A 16,755-nucleotide genomic window follows, 5' to 3' on the forward strand; every position below is an offset into this window, starting at 1 on the left:
AGTGCTTTCATAAATTGAGTAACCAGGACAGGGCATGTGAGAAGTTAGACACGTTTTCCCCCCACCGACCCCCACCGCATTTTCTCTTCCCTACCCTGAGTCCTCATTTGGAATACTCCAGGTCCAAGACCCAAACCACTGCGGACCCAGTGCTGAGGGGCATGACAAACAACACAGTCACATCGCCATCCCCACCCAGTGTGGAAGCTGACAGGAGGTGGACATGTGGGTGAGTGGAGCACCATGAAAAAGAGAAGCAGAAAGACGACTCAACGCATCCAGGACCATTCAAAGACCTGTAAAAAGGTAGCTGTCCTTGTTGAGGGCTTTGTGACGTCTCGTGAATCCTTCCTTGAAACCAGCCAAGTATCAAGCACCAAAATGCTTAACCCTGTCGTTGACAGGAATATACCCTCCAGCCACTGTCAGCGGCAAGAGCTGGAATCCAGCAACTTCCTTGGACAGGAAAGGCTGTCCCACCGCCTGGGAAGTGAGGAGCAGGCAAACCAAGGAACCCACAGGCTGGGGCCCAAAAACGGGACAGAGTGGAGCGACACAGATTTTCTGGAAGGCCTCACCAGCGCAAGCAGCCAGCAACAGGTTGCCCGTGTCGCAGAAGTCACATGACCTAATCAACTCGGAATCTTTTCTCTCCTTCCCACTCGTCTAGCAACACTCAGGACTCCTAACTTCTCTGTCCACAAGAAAAGCTTATCCGCGCTTCCAGGCACACACGCAGAATCTGAGGAGGAAGAGGAAATTACAGAGAACACCCATCTACGCCCGTTTACTAATGAGGTGGGGGGTGACGCTTCAAGAGCGTAGTTTGGGAGCGAAGGGAGGGGAAAAAAAGAAGAAACCACATCCATTCCGAGCTCAGCTGATCTCCCGGCAGAACAAGTGTCAACGCTTTTAAAGGGCACGGCTTGTTTCAGCCACAAAAACGCACCAGAGGGCGAGGCTGGCGGCGGGGGGCTGCCTACCCGGAAGTCGGGTGTGGGGGCGGGAACACCTCGGCACCGCGACACCGCAGACGCCGCCCCGGCGCGCCGCCCCTCCCTCCGCGCCCGTCCCCCCCGCGGGAAGGGACACCCAGGCTCGAGGGGCCGGGTAGCCGACGCCGGCGAGAAGGCGGGGCCGCTGGGACCGGCGGCCGGCCCCTGCCGGAGAGGAGGATAAAGAGCGGAGGCACAGCCAGCGCGAAGGAGGGAGAGACGTTACCTTGTTCATCCCATTCCCCATGGTGGCTGAAGGCGAGCTCTGGCGCCCCGGCCGTGCGGTCGCAGGCTCCCTGTGACACGCTACGGGGAGGAGGAGCTGCGGGGCGGGCGGGGAGGAGGGGCTGAGTGCTGGCAGTGTCAACAGGTCAGCGGCAGAGACCGGCGGGCGCCCCGCGGCGCTCCAGGGACCCGGTGTGGAAGGCAGGGCTTTCAGTGCGGCGGCCCGGAACTTCCCGGCGGGAGCAGGGCGAGGGCACCGGAGCCTGTGCCGGGAAATGGTCCCGCCTGGCCGGTCCCCGCCCCCGTGCGCGCTGAGGGCAGGCCCCGCGTTCCTCCTCGGTCCGCCCGCCCGCACTCTGGGACTTGTAGTCAGGTTCCCGGCGGCCGCGCCCCACTCCGCCCCCGCGGACCCCGGCTCGCTACCCCCGGGCGGGGGAGGCGTTCGGCTCCGGCTTCCCGGCGGCCAGCCCTGGAGCACAGAGCGCATGCGCCGTCCGAGCCGCCCCGCCGGGACACCCGGGGCCGGGGGGGCGGGGCCTGGCGGACGCGCAGGCGCTGCCCTGACCTGCCGTCTGCGGGGTGTGTCGGAGCCTGCTCCAAGGTCGGGGGTCCCCAGGTCCCCTTTGGCCTTTTCCCCCGGGGCGACTCCGGGGCCCAGTTACCAGCAGTCGCTGCCCTGCCTTGGCTGCCTCCGTGAATCAGGTGCTAATCAGAGCCCTGGTCTCTGGGGGCTCCCCTGCTTGGGTTTTCTGAGCACGACAGATTTAGGCCGGGGGATTTCCTGCGGCCCTACCCCATCCACCAAGACCGAGAAGGTTCGCCCGGTGGGGAGAGGTGGGCTACGTGACTCACCCCGGGGAGGCCTGACCTCCCGACCCTGGGGGAGCAGATGGCTGCATCGCAGACCTCAGACCTCACGACCTTAGGTGGCGTATGTCCCCTTAGTGTCGGCATTGTGGTTCTGTCTGGAGTGGATCACTTTCTAACATGTAGCAAAATTGTTTTGGGCATTCTGTCTACCTTACCAAATTCTTAAGTTTCTCTCAGTGGACAGAATCCTTGAGCAAGTGGTTTTCTGTTTAATTTCTGTATCCTTAACAATGTCCTGAACATAGTAGGTGCTTAATACCTATTTGGTGAATTAGCACATGCATCAATCTGATGTGCCCTGGCTCACCCCTGCTGACCTCATTTTATCTTCTCCTTGCTAAGCGAGTTGTAGACGTGCTGTTCTCCTGTGTGTTCCTTGAACCTGTCAGGCTTACTGGGCTGTGCTCTCTATCCAGACACCTTGATCCCCAGCTCTCTGCATAGATGCCTCTTACCTCTGAGGTTTCAACCCAAATGCCATCTCTCCTGAGAGGCTTTTCCTAACCACCAAATTCCAAGTTGGCCCTCCAGTCACTATCATTTTACTCTGTACTGTTGATCGGAAAATGTCATATGTATTTCCTTTCATCTGTCTCACTAGCCAGCAACTTTCAGATTAAAGAAAAAAAAGTCGTTTTATTCAATACTATAGCCATGTGACCTGGGACAGAATCTAGTACAAAATACTGATTTTATAAATGTTTGACAAATAGTAATTTCTTGTGGCTGAGAAAACGGGTGAGGATCTGAGGAATGTGAACGTTTGGAAAGAGCTTGCAGACTCCATCTGTTGCATTTCTCCCCTTGTCCACCATCTCTTCTGGGCAACAAATGGTATCAAAACCCCACATGTAGAAACTCCTCACTCAATATGTGTTTGTGTGTATTCTGCAGGTCGAACGGGACCCAGACCCAGAGTGCCCTTTCTGTCTCCTGTTTCGGGAGAGTGTTCCTTCTTTACCGCCTTTACTTCCTCTTCTCCCGCCTAAGGCTCAGTCACTTGGACAGCCTGCCCTTTCCCAAACTGCTCCGTACTGCCATTGTGTAACTGTTTTTCCCACCTTCCTCCTTAGAGACAGCACAGAATGGTTAGTGGACTGCCTGGAGAATCCCAATTATCAGCCTCTGTTTCTAATTCTTAAGGTCTTGAGCAAGATGATCAACTTTTTTAAGCTAGCTTTTTTTTTTCCTTTGTAAAACAAGAGCATTAAACTGTGAATTTTTGAAGCTTCTCTCCAGCAATCAGTGAATTGCTTCTTCAGCCCTCTACCCTCCTTCAGCTGTTCATCCAACAGTCAGATGAACATTTAAGAATACAACCAGTTCATAAACTGGTACTTGATCATAAATGACAAATTCATGCCGATTTTTTTCTTCTGTCATCTGCTTGGAATATTTCTTCTCTTATTCATGCTCTTGTTACAGATACTTTCTCCAGCTTGGACCATCTGCTTGACAGTTCTCCCTAAGCTCAGAACCTGCCGTGGCTTCCTCCTTACAGTCAAAATCAGCATTTAGTATGGTCCCAAAAGGTCCACATGCCCAGAGCTCCTATCAAAATCTCAAAATGTTTCTTTTTGGTTAAATGGGAAAAGAGGAGACTATTAACACCAGAAGCCAGAAGAGTCAGATTTTTTTAAAAAACTTACTGGTTTTGTGGGGTTGAGGGGTTTGCCACAAGACTCCCTGTACTGTCCTCCACCCTAACCCTGGAACCTACCCCCACCTCTCTTTATTATAATAATTACCAATTGTTCATGTCTTACAGTTCTGTAACTTTTACTCTCTAGCTCTTGACTATGGAAAGGAGAAAAGGAAACTCTTCAACAAAGCTGGCATATTTCACATCCAAAGTAGCATCTCTATTCATTTGTGCTTTATCTCATGCATAAAAATGATAAGGCATCACAAGCCCAGTGGATTTTCACACTGTGTAAGATTTTTACTTCCATTTTTCTTCTTGCTATTTTCCCCTCTCAGTACTGCCAGCATCACAAATTTGGGCAACAACGCAACAAGTGAAGCTTTCATGTGTGCACAATAAGGAATGGTCTACAAATTGTGTAGGCTAGCCGGATCCATACTTACACATGGTTAAAGGTATCTGGTTAGCAGTGTATTTAGTGAGGAATGACTTTAAGGTGGCGGTGTGGAAAAGCCCACAAACAGAAGCTCAACCATTAGAGTCAGCCAAATCATTATCGGTGTTAGTGGTAATTTCAGAGAATTGAGATTAACCTCTGCCCAATGGAAAAGTAATTATGTAATCTTCACTGGCCCCTTGAACATATTGCAATCCAGGGTTTCTCAGCCTCGGCAAAACTCACATTTGAGGCTAGATAAATCTTTGTTTTAGAGGGCTGTCCTGTGCATGGCAGAATGTTCAGAAGCATCCCTGACTTCTGCTCATTACATTCCAGTAAGATCCTCTCAGTCATGACAATCAGAAATGTCTCCAACCCCCCTCCTCAATAAGCAGCTAAATGTACGCTAATAGACCATGTTAGTTCTCTGTAGAATTCTTAAGCCACACTTGTTCATTCTGAACAAATTAAGAACAAGAAGTTAAAATGAGGAGCCAATCTAGCCAAAGCATGACTGAAAGTAAAAGAAAGCTAGAAACTAATGAATTGTGGAAAGAAGAAAAAAGGTGGAGCCTAGAACTTAGGAAGCAAAAGTACAAAACATTTTCTGTTTCTCCAGCATTGTCCAGAGAGAGGCCGCCCAATTGAACACCTGAGTTCCAGAGCCATGCAGAGCACCGTGACCACGAGGATGGATCCTGTGGTGTACAACCTCAACCCTTCAAAGCCCACAATTGCCAGCCTTGCAAGCAGTCTAATGATTATGAACATGGTTTCCTCCTTTTGCTTAAGAGATTTGGGGAGCTCAGATCTCAGCACAGATATCTGGAGAGTGTGGGGTCAGGGAAGAACAGCAAGAGGAACGGATATCCAGGTAAGTGAGCAGGGGGGCAGAGAATCTGGGAGCAGGTAGAGGGAAAATGCTGTCAGGCATTTAGCTGGAAGACAACAGAAGTCTGTGGACAGAGTTCCTGGGAGGGTTGGCAGAGGTTTGCAGGAATGAAGTTATCAGGCAGGTTATAAAACAGTATCAAGCAAAGGGGAAATAAGACAGAGCCCTAGTTCCTAAAATTTGGAGGTCACATTGTTATTATCCTAACAAGTATGCCTGTGTATTCTCAGGACAACTGTTGTTTTCCCCCAGATGATAGCTGCCTAAGGGCAGGGGCCAGTTGTTAATCAATCTTAAGGTGGTTCCTAGTCTGTGGGGAACCATGTAGATGTTTGTCAATTTAGGAAAGAAACACATCTGGGAGGTTGTTGAATCTGAATTTGTCCAGGCGTGAGGATCACAAATAACCCATCCTTTTGTATGCCGAGACGCCGTCAATGCTGCATCCCCCATCTTTTTTTTTTTTTTTTGAGCAATGTAGTTTCCATTTGACATGGCTCTCTAGGAGTAACCAAAGTCCTGTTGTCTTTTGGTTTTGAAACAGATATAGGACATACTCAACAGAGAGAGGAGAGAAAGAGAGAGAGAAGACAGAGAGGGAGAGAGAAAGAAAGAGAGAGGAGAGAGAGAGAGAGGAGAGAGGCAGGAGAGCATCTTTGCACATAATGCTTCCATGTATTGCTGTACTCCACCCCTTGGTCTGCAGCCACAGCCGTACTTGGCAGAGCACAGTCCTCTCTGTGGTTCTGCCTCTTGGCATCGTGGTGTTCTTTGATCTTTGGTTAACAGACCATGCCTGACTTATGCACGGCCATCATGGAAATTGCTTGTGGTTATTTTCTGTGTGTGGAATGGTCTGACTTGGCCCATGTACTTCCCTGCCTCTACAAAGGAGGTCTACCTGGGACAACAAACTAGGCCCTTCAAACTTTTCATAGTTTAAAAACGAAACAAAACAAACACAACATTTTATGGTTCATGACTCCAGCCCAAAACAACTGACAAAATCTGAACCACGAACGCCTTTTTAATCTCAGGGGAATCATCATCATTTTCATCAGTGTCGACAGGACTCCTGTAAGCCAGAGCTTGGCCATTGCTTTCTCAGGCTAACTCACCTGGGCATGAGGAGACATGCCCAGAAGCTCTTACCACCTGCCTTGTATGTGGTACTCTTTCTGAGGTCTCCAACTCTCTTAAAATCCTATTCGAAATGACCATGTGGGCTGCAGTCCTGTGGACAGCAGGAAATGGCCACAAAGTGTCCCTGCACAGAGGATCCCAACCATCTGCGCTTACTGCACTGCCCCATCAGCCACCTGCTCTGAGGCACATTTCTGCTTTTTCAAATGCCTGCAGGGGCCAGGGGGCAGCCCAGAAGTGAAGACAGAAGGGAGGATGGCAAGGGAAGCCGCATCTCAAAGAACTGACTGGGCTAAGGCGGCCCTCCTTAAAGATGCTCCTGCCTGCCTGCTGAGTGGTACTGGTGACCTCTTCTCTAGTGCAGAGCTTTGCACTGGTTTTCTTTGCTTTTTGTTATTCACTCTTTCATGCAAAACTGAAATTGAACTGGATGTGAAGACACTAAAATAATGTCTGGGTAGGGGGCTGCAGGGAGCAGGGGGTTTCCTGAGAGAATGGAATGTCCCATGAGAAATGTCACTTACCGTGAGAGGGGAAGTCCGTTTCATATGACATGATATCACACTGTCGTTATGAGCTCTCCATTGGGGTTTACATGTGTTAATATTTTTCATTCTTTTGATTAGTTATTCATCAAGAAAACCCTGTGAATTCTGAGAAAATCATCACATATCAAGGGTTCCTCAGGCTAGATGATGGACCCAGGATCTTTTTCTTTATTCTTTACAACAGAGAGAACTTGCTTTTTTTTTTCTTTAAACAAACACCATTTGGTCTGCAGGAGAAGAGCTGTCCTTGCCCAGATGAGACATTCGCATCTGAAGCAACAACCTGGTACCAGGATACCATGTTTACCTATGAGAACACCATCGACCTTCAAGTGAAGTTTGACCTATGGTTTTTTTTTTTTTTTTTTTTTTAAAGACAGAGTCTTACTCTGTCCCCCAGCCTGGAGTGAAGTGGTGTGATCTTGGCTCACTGCAACCTCTGTCTCTTGGGTTCAAGTGATTCTTGTGCCTCTGTATCCCCAGTAGCTGGGATTACAGGCACATGCCAACACTCCCTGCTAATTTTTTGTATTTTTAGTAGAGATGGGATTTTTCCATGTTGCCCAGGCTGGTCTGGAACTCCTGAGCTCAGGCCACCCACTCACCTCAACCTCCCAAAGTACTAGGATCACAGGTGTGAGCTAGCGTGCCCGTGCGAGCAACAGCTACCATGAGGCCAGCTGCTGGGAAGAGGCTCAGCAATCGCAGCCTCGTCACACAAGGTCGGGATAGATTTCGTTCTCATCAGTCATATGCCCCTTGCAAAAAACAGTGGGGCAGAAAAGTCTGGGGCTAAGCTCGCCCTGTTTCATCAGTGCACAGTTCACATTACTGAACAGGCTGGAACAATGTCTCAATCTAAACACATTTGTATTTGGCTTAAGTGACAACAGTTTATCTGTCCTCCGTCCCCAAAATACAAAGCAGTACTTATCCTACCTCTAATGTAATTAAAGTGTCCATGATGGTAATATTTCCCAAGCAGAGGCACAGTCTGTCTTAAAGGTGAGATGAGATCTTTATTTCTACAGACAGAAAATGTTGTCACCTTTAAATGGCAGTTCCCCTCCTGCTTGTTGAGGGTTACAGGGCAGCTTAACACGTGGGCAGGTGCAGTGGGTGGGCAGAGGGATAGCTGATTTAGAAGACAGAGAGATATGTGGACATCTTTTCTTACTGTAGTGCTTTTTAAAATGTGTACAATTTAAGATAAACTTTTGCTTTTAAATTTTCACTATTTTTGTTGCATTGATAACCACCAAGCCAAAGAAGCAGGAAGCTCTCAGCATTGTAAGCCTTTTACTCACGCCGTGCTATGAAGCTTCTTTTTGGTGTAAAGGTATTATTATTATTATTATTATTATTATTATTATTATTTTAGTAATAGCAACTCTAGAACTTCAGATTAGTGTATGTGTTGATTCTAATTGGTAGCATTATATATCTGAGTATCACAGGGCAGTGGAAGTAAGACGTCTAATCAAGTGCTCAGCAGAAAAACTCCTTGGAAACAGAACATGCTCTCTTCTGGCTGTGGATTAAGTGCAACTGTTTCACAGACTTAACATTAATCATCCCTGGGCCTTCTTGTTCTGTTCTCTTAAAGTGATAGATGGTTTTAGTTATATCAGTTACTTTCTATTTAACTTGGTAGAATTTCTTATTTCTAAAATGTTTAATCACCACAGTAAAAGGGGGCATAATTTAGTTCTTCGATTTGGTATAAAAGTCTCTATGCTGTAGGGTGAATACCTTGTCCTGGTTTGCCCAGGATTTTCCTGATTTTGAAACTGAAAGTTCTGTGTCCCAGGAACCCCTTTAATGGTGAGAAATCTGGGATAGCTTGTTACCCTACAACTGTGGTATATTTTGGTGAAATATACTTTAGCTTTAATGAGAAAAAGACAATGAGCATTTAAGCACCATCCCGTATATGTACAAAGAATTCCCGTGTGAGGTGTTGAAGGAGGGCAGCTGTCTCGCATTGCTGGGCAGGGCCAGGCACGCTCAGTTGCTTGGAACACATGGCAGGAACGAATTTCTACTCAAGGCTTGGACCGGGCAACTGATGCTTTCCAGAAGGGAAATATTGGCTGAGGAAAAGTCAACGTCAATATTTCTTTATGGAGAAAAACACATTTTGATCTTTTTCTAAAACAAGTCAAAAAGGTATCAGGTTCTATTTGAATATTTTCCCTGGAAAACATCTAACAGTAACTATGAGAGTCTAATAACTTTTTCTTGTAACATTTAATTGAGGCAGTCACAATGCTTCAAACAGTATTTATTTAAAAGGATATGGACAGCCTCCTAAAAGTTGTTAGATTTTCATAAAATGGAGATGTTGGATGCATCAGTGTGTTGATAATCATTTTTAATTCCCTCTCATAAGTCTTCTCCTCCATACTGGCACTAGCCCAGGTGACTCTCCAGGTAACCGGTTTTCACAAGCCCCGCACACATTCTCTATCTCCAAGCATTAATGGGCCTTTTTAATTCATTCAGCCAACATTTATTGAAAACCTCCTATGTTCTAGGCATTGTGCTAGTAACTGGGGATACAGAAATAAAAACCTGCCCCACTCTTAACTCAGTGTTTCTTTGTAAGTCCATGGGAAAGAGGGACCCACTTGTAAATGATTTCCGTGTCATAAGGTACACTCTGCGTTTGTAAAACTTGCTTTGGGAGCTTAGAGGAAGGCATGCTTGGAGCTGCCTCCGCTGGCTCTTCCTTTCTGTGAAACAGGCATCCTCACCTTTCTGTGCTTCTGTGAAGTTCTTTCAAACATACCTACACATATGTGTTTCCAGCTGAACAACTTTGGTTATCTGGGGCAGAGAATTTAAGATTGGCGTGTCTTGGTCAGTTCTGGAGCTCTTGGTTTATGAAATAGCACTTCCAAAGGGGCCATATGTAGGCAGTGATACAAGTGCCCGATACCACCTGGTGATCAGGGCCATGTGACTGTGCTCCTGCTTCCAAGCCACAACTGATTTGATGAATTTCTACCTTTCACTGTCCCCACCCCGTTCCCTTCTCCCTTTATATTCTCACAAGTACCATTTCTGAGAAAAGCCTTTGAATTCAGAAAGGCTACAGATTCTTAAAAGTGGCAGAATTCTACGAATACAGGTTTGGGAAACTTTTTGCCTATGAAGGGAAACCTTTTCTTCTTGAGGAAAACCCAGCCTCAAGAGATAGATGGTTGGTAATGAGCTAAATCAGCAAATCAAATTTAACATGTATTGAAGAAAATCAAATTGTAGAGCTTGAAAGGCCCTTGAAGATCATCAGATTCTAGTCTAAGCCACTTAGCAACTGAGGCAGTAAGTGATCTTTCATAGCCACACAGATCGACAGAATCAGAAAATATTTGCTGTCTAGATTCCCTCATTACAAAGGCCCCTCCTCTGGGGCTCCCCCTACTTTTCCCCTGTCCAACAGGCATAACCTGGGAGACTTCAGGACTTTAAACCCCACTCCTGCTCCAAGCTGCTTTGTGTCTGGTCAGTACCCATGGTGTCGTGATATTTTGAGCATCTCCCCTGGAAGGCTGAGTACAATTCCAACAGGAGGTAAGGAGAGTGACCACAGCTTCTGGTGGGAGGAGGGATGTGAGCAGCCACACAAAGACGAGTTGGGAGATGTTCTGGAAAGCGGGAGGCAGTGGTCATGGGCACGGCGGGAGCAGGAGAATTTGAAGGTAGGTTGAGGCCGAGTGAAGATGCCTTGCTTCCCATGTCTCTCTGAGCATCATGAGAAGAAGTGGGGCAGGACTGTAGGGGAAGAGGTGGGAGCAGGAGATCCCCAGGAGCTGCTTACCAGTCCACACTCAGTGCTCGGGAGGTTGGAGAGAGTGCTGGGGAGAGTGGTGCCAGGGAGCATCGTCAGTGATGGCACTGAACCAAACACCTGGCACCTGCTCTGCAGACAGCTGAAGCACCTTCAGTGAGGAATCACTTCATGAACAGCATGGCAGGGTGAAGAGAACCCAGAGGAGCCCTGGGTGTGGAGACCCGACAGTGGGAAGCTGCGACCATCATAGGCCTGAAGGGGTAGAGGAAGAACAGCCTGGTTGGAGCCCAGTGGCCACTGGAACCACAGCTGAGGGGCCACCTGCAGAGTAGGTGGGGAGCACTAGGGCTGAGTTGGGTCCCCATCCCCTAAATTTTTATAAAGTCCTGACTCCCAGCACCTCAGAAAGTGAGTATATTTGGAGATCAGTCCTTGAAAAAGGTTAGTCAGGTAAAAAGAGACCATCAGGGTGGCCTGGATCCAATCTGACTAATGTCCTTACGAGAAGAGGTGATGGGGACACAGAGACACACAGGGAAGCTCATGTGAGGACACAGGGAGAATGGGGCAAGGAGGGAGGCCTCAGAGGAAACGCACTCTGCCCACACCTGCATCTTCAACTTCCAACCTCCAGCCTCACACACTGTGAGTAAATAACCACCACCAAGTCTGTAGTGTTTCATCATAGCAGCTCCAGCAGACTAATTCAGGGAGAGACGCACCCCCTCCCAGAAATACAGCTTGATCATGGATGGCATGGGGAAGAAACATCCTGGCCCTTCTCAATCTTATCCAAATGCTGAACCCACCTGGAAGCCAGCAAAGGAATCCAACCGATGCGTTCCATGTGCACCAATGTCCCAGGACACCTGTGAGGCAAAGAGAGGGGGAACATGAACAGCCAGGGGAAAAAAATAATCAGCAAAGGCATCCAGACAGGTATTGAGAAATCAAGACAGGCTCTATGGAGGAGGCGAATCGCGAACGGAGTCTGGAATAACAAGTGAGTTAATATGAGTTAATATGAGATACCATGAGGTATCTTTGTCGTTTTTATCACATACTGATTTTGATTCCTATTTCTGATTCCTCCTAGAAATACTGGAAGGTTGGTATTATGTTCTCATTTTTACAGATAAGAACATTAGGCTCAGGGAGGCTGAGCCAGTGGCTAAGCCAGTATCCACTCGGGCCTGCCTGGCCCCAGAGCCACAAGTCCAGGCCATATCCCATAAGGAAAAAGCCCTCAGACAGAGGAGGACGCCTGGGTGAAGGGCAGTTCTGGGACAGGGTGCTGCAGAAGCAAAGATATGCTGGCGAGAGACATGGGCACCTCTGGGGACCCGAGGTGGTGCACCAAGGTGGGTCTCAAGAGTGCAGCAGGGGAGAGGCGGGAAGCCAGGGTAAGGGAGGCAGGGCCAGATACAGAACATCCTCTCCTGCCTCGCCAGAAGCTGACACTCCTCCCAGGGAGCTTGGGAAGCCTTCCAGGGATTCAGATTTTAGGTTGAGCATGTTGAGGGCAATTTTAGAGGATGTCATATTCTAGCAAGTAAGACTGAAGGCAGGGAGATCGGTTAGAAGACCTTTGCACAAAGCCAGGTGAAAACCAATGAGGGCCCTTACCAAAGACGGGCCGTGGGGAAGGGGGAAGTGAAGGGTGCTGGTGGGAGAAGCTACAAACTGGGAGCTGTGCAGGACTTGAAACTCACTGGATTTGGGAAATGGGGAGGAGGAAGAAGCAAAGGCTGACTCTGGGTTCCTGGCTTGGGTAACTTCACGGATGCTGGTGCCTTTCCCAAAGGCTGGGAGCAGAGGAGGAGGAAACTGTTCAGTGGGAAAATGATTGCTGCCTGGACATGTGAGTTTCACGTGCCTCTGGGTTACCCAAGCAGAAAAGACAGAGCCAAGTTCCATGAGAAAACACAGCAAGCCCAACAACAACTTAAATTTTGTTAAGTATCTTACAGCACAGTCACAATATTTTGATTGCTCTAAAAATGATGATTTGTCCCACCTTTGGTAGCAGTGAAAGCATATGCCACCATGAGCAGGTCATCGCTATAAGCATGTTATTTTAATAATTTTAAAATAGGCCAGGCCCGGTGGCTCACGCCTGTAATCCCGGTACTTTCAGAGGCTGAGGTGGGCAGTTCACAAGGTCAAGAGATCGAGATCATCCTGGCCAACATGGTGAAACCCTGACTCTACTAAAAATACAAAAATTAGCTGGATGTGGTGGTGCATGCCTGTAATGCAAGCTACTCGAGAGGCTGAGGCAGGAGAATCGCTTAAACCGAGGAGGTGGAGGTTGCAGTGAGCCCAGATCGCACGACTATACTCCAGCCTAGCGACAGACGGAGACTCCATCTAAAAAAAAAATTTTTTTTTTAAAGAAAAGGCTGAGTTCTAATTTTGCAAAAAGTACTTAAATAAGCATTGGAAGATAAACAGGTAAGAGTGAAAGATGTGTAAGACAGTCTTCCAGGAAAAGCTGACAGTGGAGTCACAAAACTGAAACAGAAGGTGCTAAAGAGAATGGAGTGCTGAGTGCAACATCAGTGCAGACGTGCTGGATACCAAGGCTCCCACCTGAACACCCATATGACAATGACGGCTACTTCTGGATCCCATTCCAGTCCTGCTGTCAGAGTGCAAAGTAATGTTAGGCGTAAAGGCCAGATGAAGGCAACAACTCGTAAATTTGACTGGCAGAGTGAATTATACATGTCATGCAGTAGACCTCTTTCTAATCTATCGTTTCAAATATGTCAGCTTAAATAGGCAACAGATATTGAGGAAGTGAATTAGGCAATGTCCTGAATTGTAAAGGTAATTTTTAAATGTCAATGTACGCTAAATAATAACCTCAAAGATGGTTTTCTGAGATCTTAATTTGAAATAATTTATTTTATCATGCACCTCATTTCCAGTAGTTTGGTAGTTCTGACAACCCCAACTGTGCTCAGCAGATAGCCTTAGGAATGAAATAGTATGAAAGAGAGACAACCTCATCGAGAGATGACTCTCCGTCCTCCTGAAAGTTCCTTGCAATAACATCCATGCAGTTACACTGTTGATCAAATAATGTCCCTAATATATATTTAGAGAATAATAAAGATAAGGCACTATATTATTTATTATAACAGAGGAAACTAATGTGCTTTGCAAGGCCAATTAAAGAAGATTCTAATGCACACATTTAAAGCTCTGTTTTATTATGACTTTATTGAGATTTCCACTCATAAAGAAAGATGAGGAGTTGAAAATACACAGCAAGGCAGGAGTATTGCCCCTACTCTAACAAGTAAAAACTAGATATATCATAGAATTATAACTTTTCCTGAGCCCATCAAAGACCTGAGGTCAGAGGGTAACCAAATCGTTCCAAATCCAAGGAAAGACAATTCTTTCCAAGGATAGAAAGGATCTGTGCATTTGTCCACCAGTGGTAAATGGGAGAAACAGAACCCCAGCTACCATACAAGTAGATAAGAAGATACACCTAGTAAGACGATAAACCTTAGAGACAGATTTCCAGAGGCCAAGAATGAGCTAGTATGAGAAAGAGCCACTTCCAGGATCTCCCCACAGACTTCCACCAGATCCTCATGAGAGCCACTTCCAGGATCTCCCCACAGACTTCCACCAGATCCTCATGAGAGCCACTTCCAGGATCTCCCCACAGACTTCCACCAGATCCTCATGAGAGCCACTTCCAGGATCTCCCCACAGACTTCCACCAGATCCTCATGAGAGCCACTTCCAGGATCTCCCCACAGACTTCCACCAGATCCTCATGAGAGCCCCTCCAGGCTCTTCTCGACAGGCTTCCACGAGATTCCCATGAGCGAGATTTCAGGACTGTGGTTGAAGCATTAGAAAGGGCCTCATGGTGGTGCAGACATGGATTGGGAAAGTGCTGTCACTGCAGGACAATCGTGAGTCCCATCCAGACCCCCTCGTCTGTGGAACTAAAACCTTAATTCAATAGAACAGGAACAGGAAACATTCAGCCCCAGGGCACAGGTCAACATGCATACACGTCTGAGGAAGAATTTTTTAAAGAAATCCTGTAACCTTTGGGGAAGAAAATAAAATAATCCTGGCCCCAGAGCCCTAATGGGCCTCCTACTAGTGGGGGAGGGTAGAAAATACCAAACATCTAGGGTTACCAGATTGAGCAAATTAAAATACAGTTAAATTTGAATTTCATAGAACAAGAAATAACTTTTAGTTTAAGTATATTCCAATATTTAGGACATAGTGATGTTAACAAACTCTTCATTGTTTACATGCAATTTAAATTTAAATGGGCATCTGGTGACCCTAGGCACAAAAGCTCTGCCAAAGATATGCAGGAGAATTCAGCTCCAAGGGAAGGAGGGGACAGCCCAACCCTGAAGTCCCAGACACGCAGGGCCTGCCTCAGGCTGAGGCTGAGGCTGGACCAGGACACAAAGATTTCTGCTTCTACCACAAGGATTGTTCATAGCAAGTAAGCAGCAGCGGCAGCCTATCGCTGGGAACTGTCAAGAGCATAGAGAGAGAAAATGTCTGTGGTGCAGGAGCACTGAGGAGGCCAAAGCTGAGGATGGAGCAGGAACATTGAGGAAAACTCTCCAGGACCTGAGCAGCCTGTTTCACAACCTGTTTGACAATGAAACAGCAGAGATCCCCAAAGCCCCGTGATGCACTGAAGGGAACCAGAGCAACAGAGCCCAGTTCAACTCAACCCCTGCCCAGGTTGAGTTAAGTTCCCAAATAAACTACCCAGAAGAAGAGTCATGACCATTTCCAGTGATAGATACTATATACCTCAGTATATCACAAGCAAATTGAAGGCAAGAACTAAAAAAGATACTGCAGGCCAAAGTTCATGGGAGAAAAAGACGGAGGCAACCCAAATGTCTATCAACAGATGAATGGATAGACAATACATGGCTTATACATACAATGGCATATTAATCAGCTTTAAAAAGTAACGAAGTTCTAATACTTGAAAGACTCTAGAAAACATTATGCTAAGTAAAGTAAGCTAGAACAAGAGGATAATTATTGTATAATTCCACGTAATTATCCAAGAGGTTCTAAGAGTTGTCAAACTCATAGAGACAGACGTAAAATAGAGGTTACCCAGGGCTTGGGGAGGTAAAAGTGAGGAATTATTTGGGGTGATAAAAAGTTATAGAAATGGATGGTGGTTATGGTTGAACGTATTGTGAATGTACTTGATGCCAAAGAATTGGACACTTAAAAATAGTTAAAATGGGCCAAGTGGAGTGGCTCACACCTGTAATCCCAGCACTTTGGGAGGCTGAGGTGGGTGGATCATTTGAGGTCAGGACTTAGACCAGCCTGGCCAACATGGTGAAACCCTGTCTCTACTAAAAATACAAAAATTAGCCAGGCATGGTGGTGGGCGCCTGTAATCCCAGCTACTTGAGAAGCTGAGACAGGAGAATCGCTTAAACCCAGGAGGTGGAGCTGAGATCATGCCACCGCACTCCAGCCTGGGCGACAAAGTGAGACTCCATCTCAAAAAAAAAAAAACTAAAAATAAAATAGTTAAAATGATAAATTTTATATTATATATATGTTTTACAATTTTTAAAATAAAAATTTTAAAAGAATCCATAAAACTCCCCAAGCTCAGATAGCTTCACTGGCAAATTTATCAAACATTTAAGAAAGAAATAGTACGAATCTTACACAAACTTAGCATAATAATTTTCTTTCATTTAGCATAATGTTTTCAAGGTTCACACACGTATCAAAATTTTATTCCTTTTCAAAGCTTTCAGATAATTGAGAGAGAACGCTTATCAATTAAGTCTGTGACTTTAGCATTGCATTCGCACCAAAACCAGATGAAAACAATACAAAAAGAGAACGCTACAGGCCAATTCCCATCACGAATATAGGTGCAAAAATCCTCAACAAAAGATTAGCAAGTCAAATAAATGATATATAAAAGTATAATAAATCATGACCAAGTTGAATTTATTCCATGAATGCAATGCTGGTTCAAATATTAGAAAATTAAACAATGTAATTTACCGTATCAATAGACTAAAGAAAATAAATTATCATTTGAGATTCAGAAAAAACATTTGAAAATATCCAAAATCCATTTTGATAAAAACTCTCAGTAAACCAGGAATATGAGGGAACTGCCTCAAAGTAAACATCTACCAAAAAT

General features: G+C 46.3%; 1 protein-coding gene and 1 long non-coding RNA gene across 11 annotated transcripts in view; one reads left to right on the plus strand and one right to left on the minus strand.

Moving 5' to 3' along the window:
* DUSP22 (dual specificity phosphatase 22) overlaps positions 1 to 1,328 on the minus strand; it is a 58,547-nt gene extending 57,219 nt beyond the window's left edge. For 3 of the 4 annotated variants that reach the window (XM_021676169.2, XM_021676168.2, XM_021676167.2), the window contains exon 1: positions 1,222 to 1,327. In XM_021676169.2, coding sequence (XP_021531844.1) covers positions 1,222 to 1,242 — 21 coding nt within the window. In that variant the 5' untranslated portion in view covers positions 1,243 to 1,327. Of the gene's footprint in view, positions 1 to 1,221 lie in introns of all 4 variants that reach the window. The other variant, XM_021676166.2, reaches the window with a different exon arrangement.
* Positions 1,177 to 15,824, plus strand: LOC135271922 (uncharacterized). 7 transcript variants are annotated; one of them, XR_010340045.1, is made up of 4 exons: positions 1,177 to 1,253; positions 3,881 to 4,023; positions 4,794 to 11,914; positions 12,691 to 15,824. It is a non-coding gene; the product is annotated as an uncharacterized LOC135271922 (long non-coding RNA). The 7 variants fall into 7 exon arrangements; XR_010340044.1 differs by having other exon boundaries at positions 4,794 to 11,556; positions 11,689 to 15,824; XR_010340048.1 differs by having other exon boundaries at positions 4,794 to 10,333; positions 10,689 to 15,824.
* The last annotated feature ends 931 nt before the right edge of the window (positions 15,825 to 16,755 follow it).

Source organism: Aotus nancymaae, unplaced genomic scaffold (assembly GCF_030222135.1).
Source record: "Aotus nancymaae isolate 86718 unplaced genomic scaffold, 86718_ANA_hifiasm-v0.15.2.pri h1tg000098l, whole genome shotgun sequence".
In the NCBI taxonomy this organism is placed as follows: Eukaryota; Metazoa; Chordata; class Mammalia; order Primates; family Aotidae; genus Aotus; species Aotus nancymaae.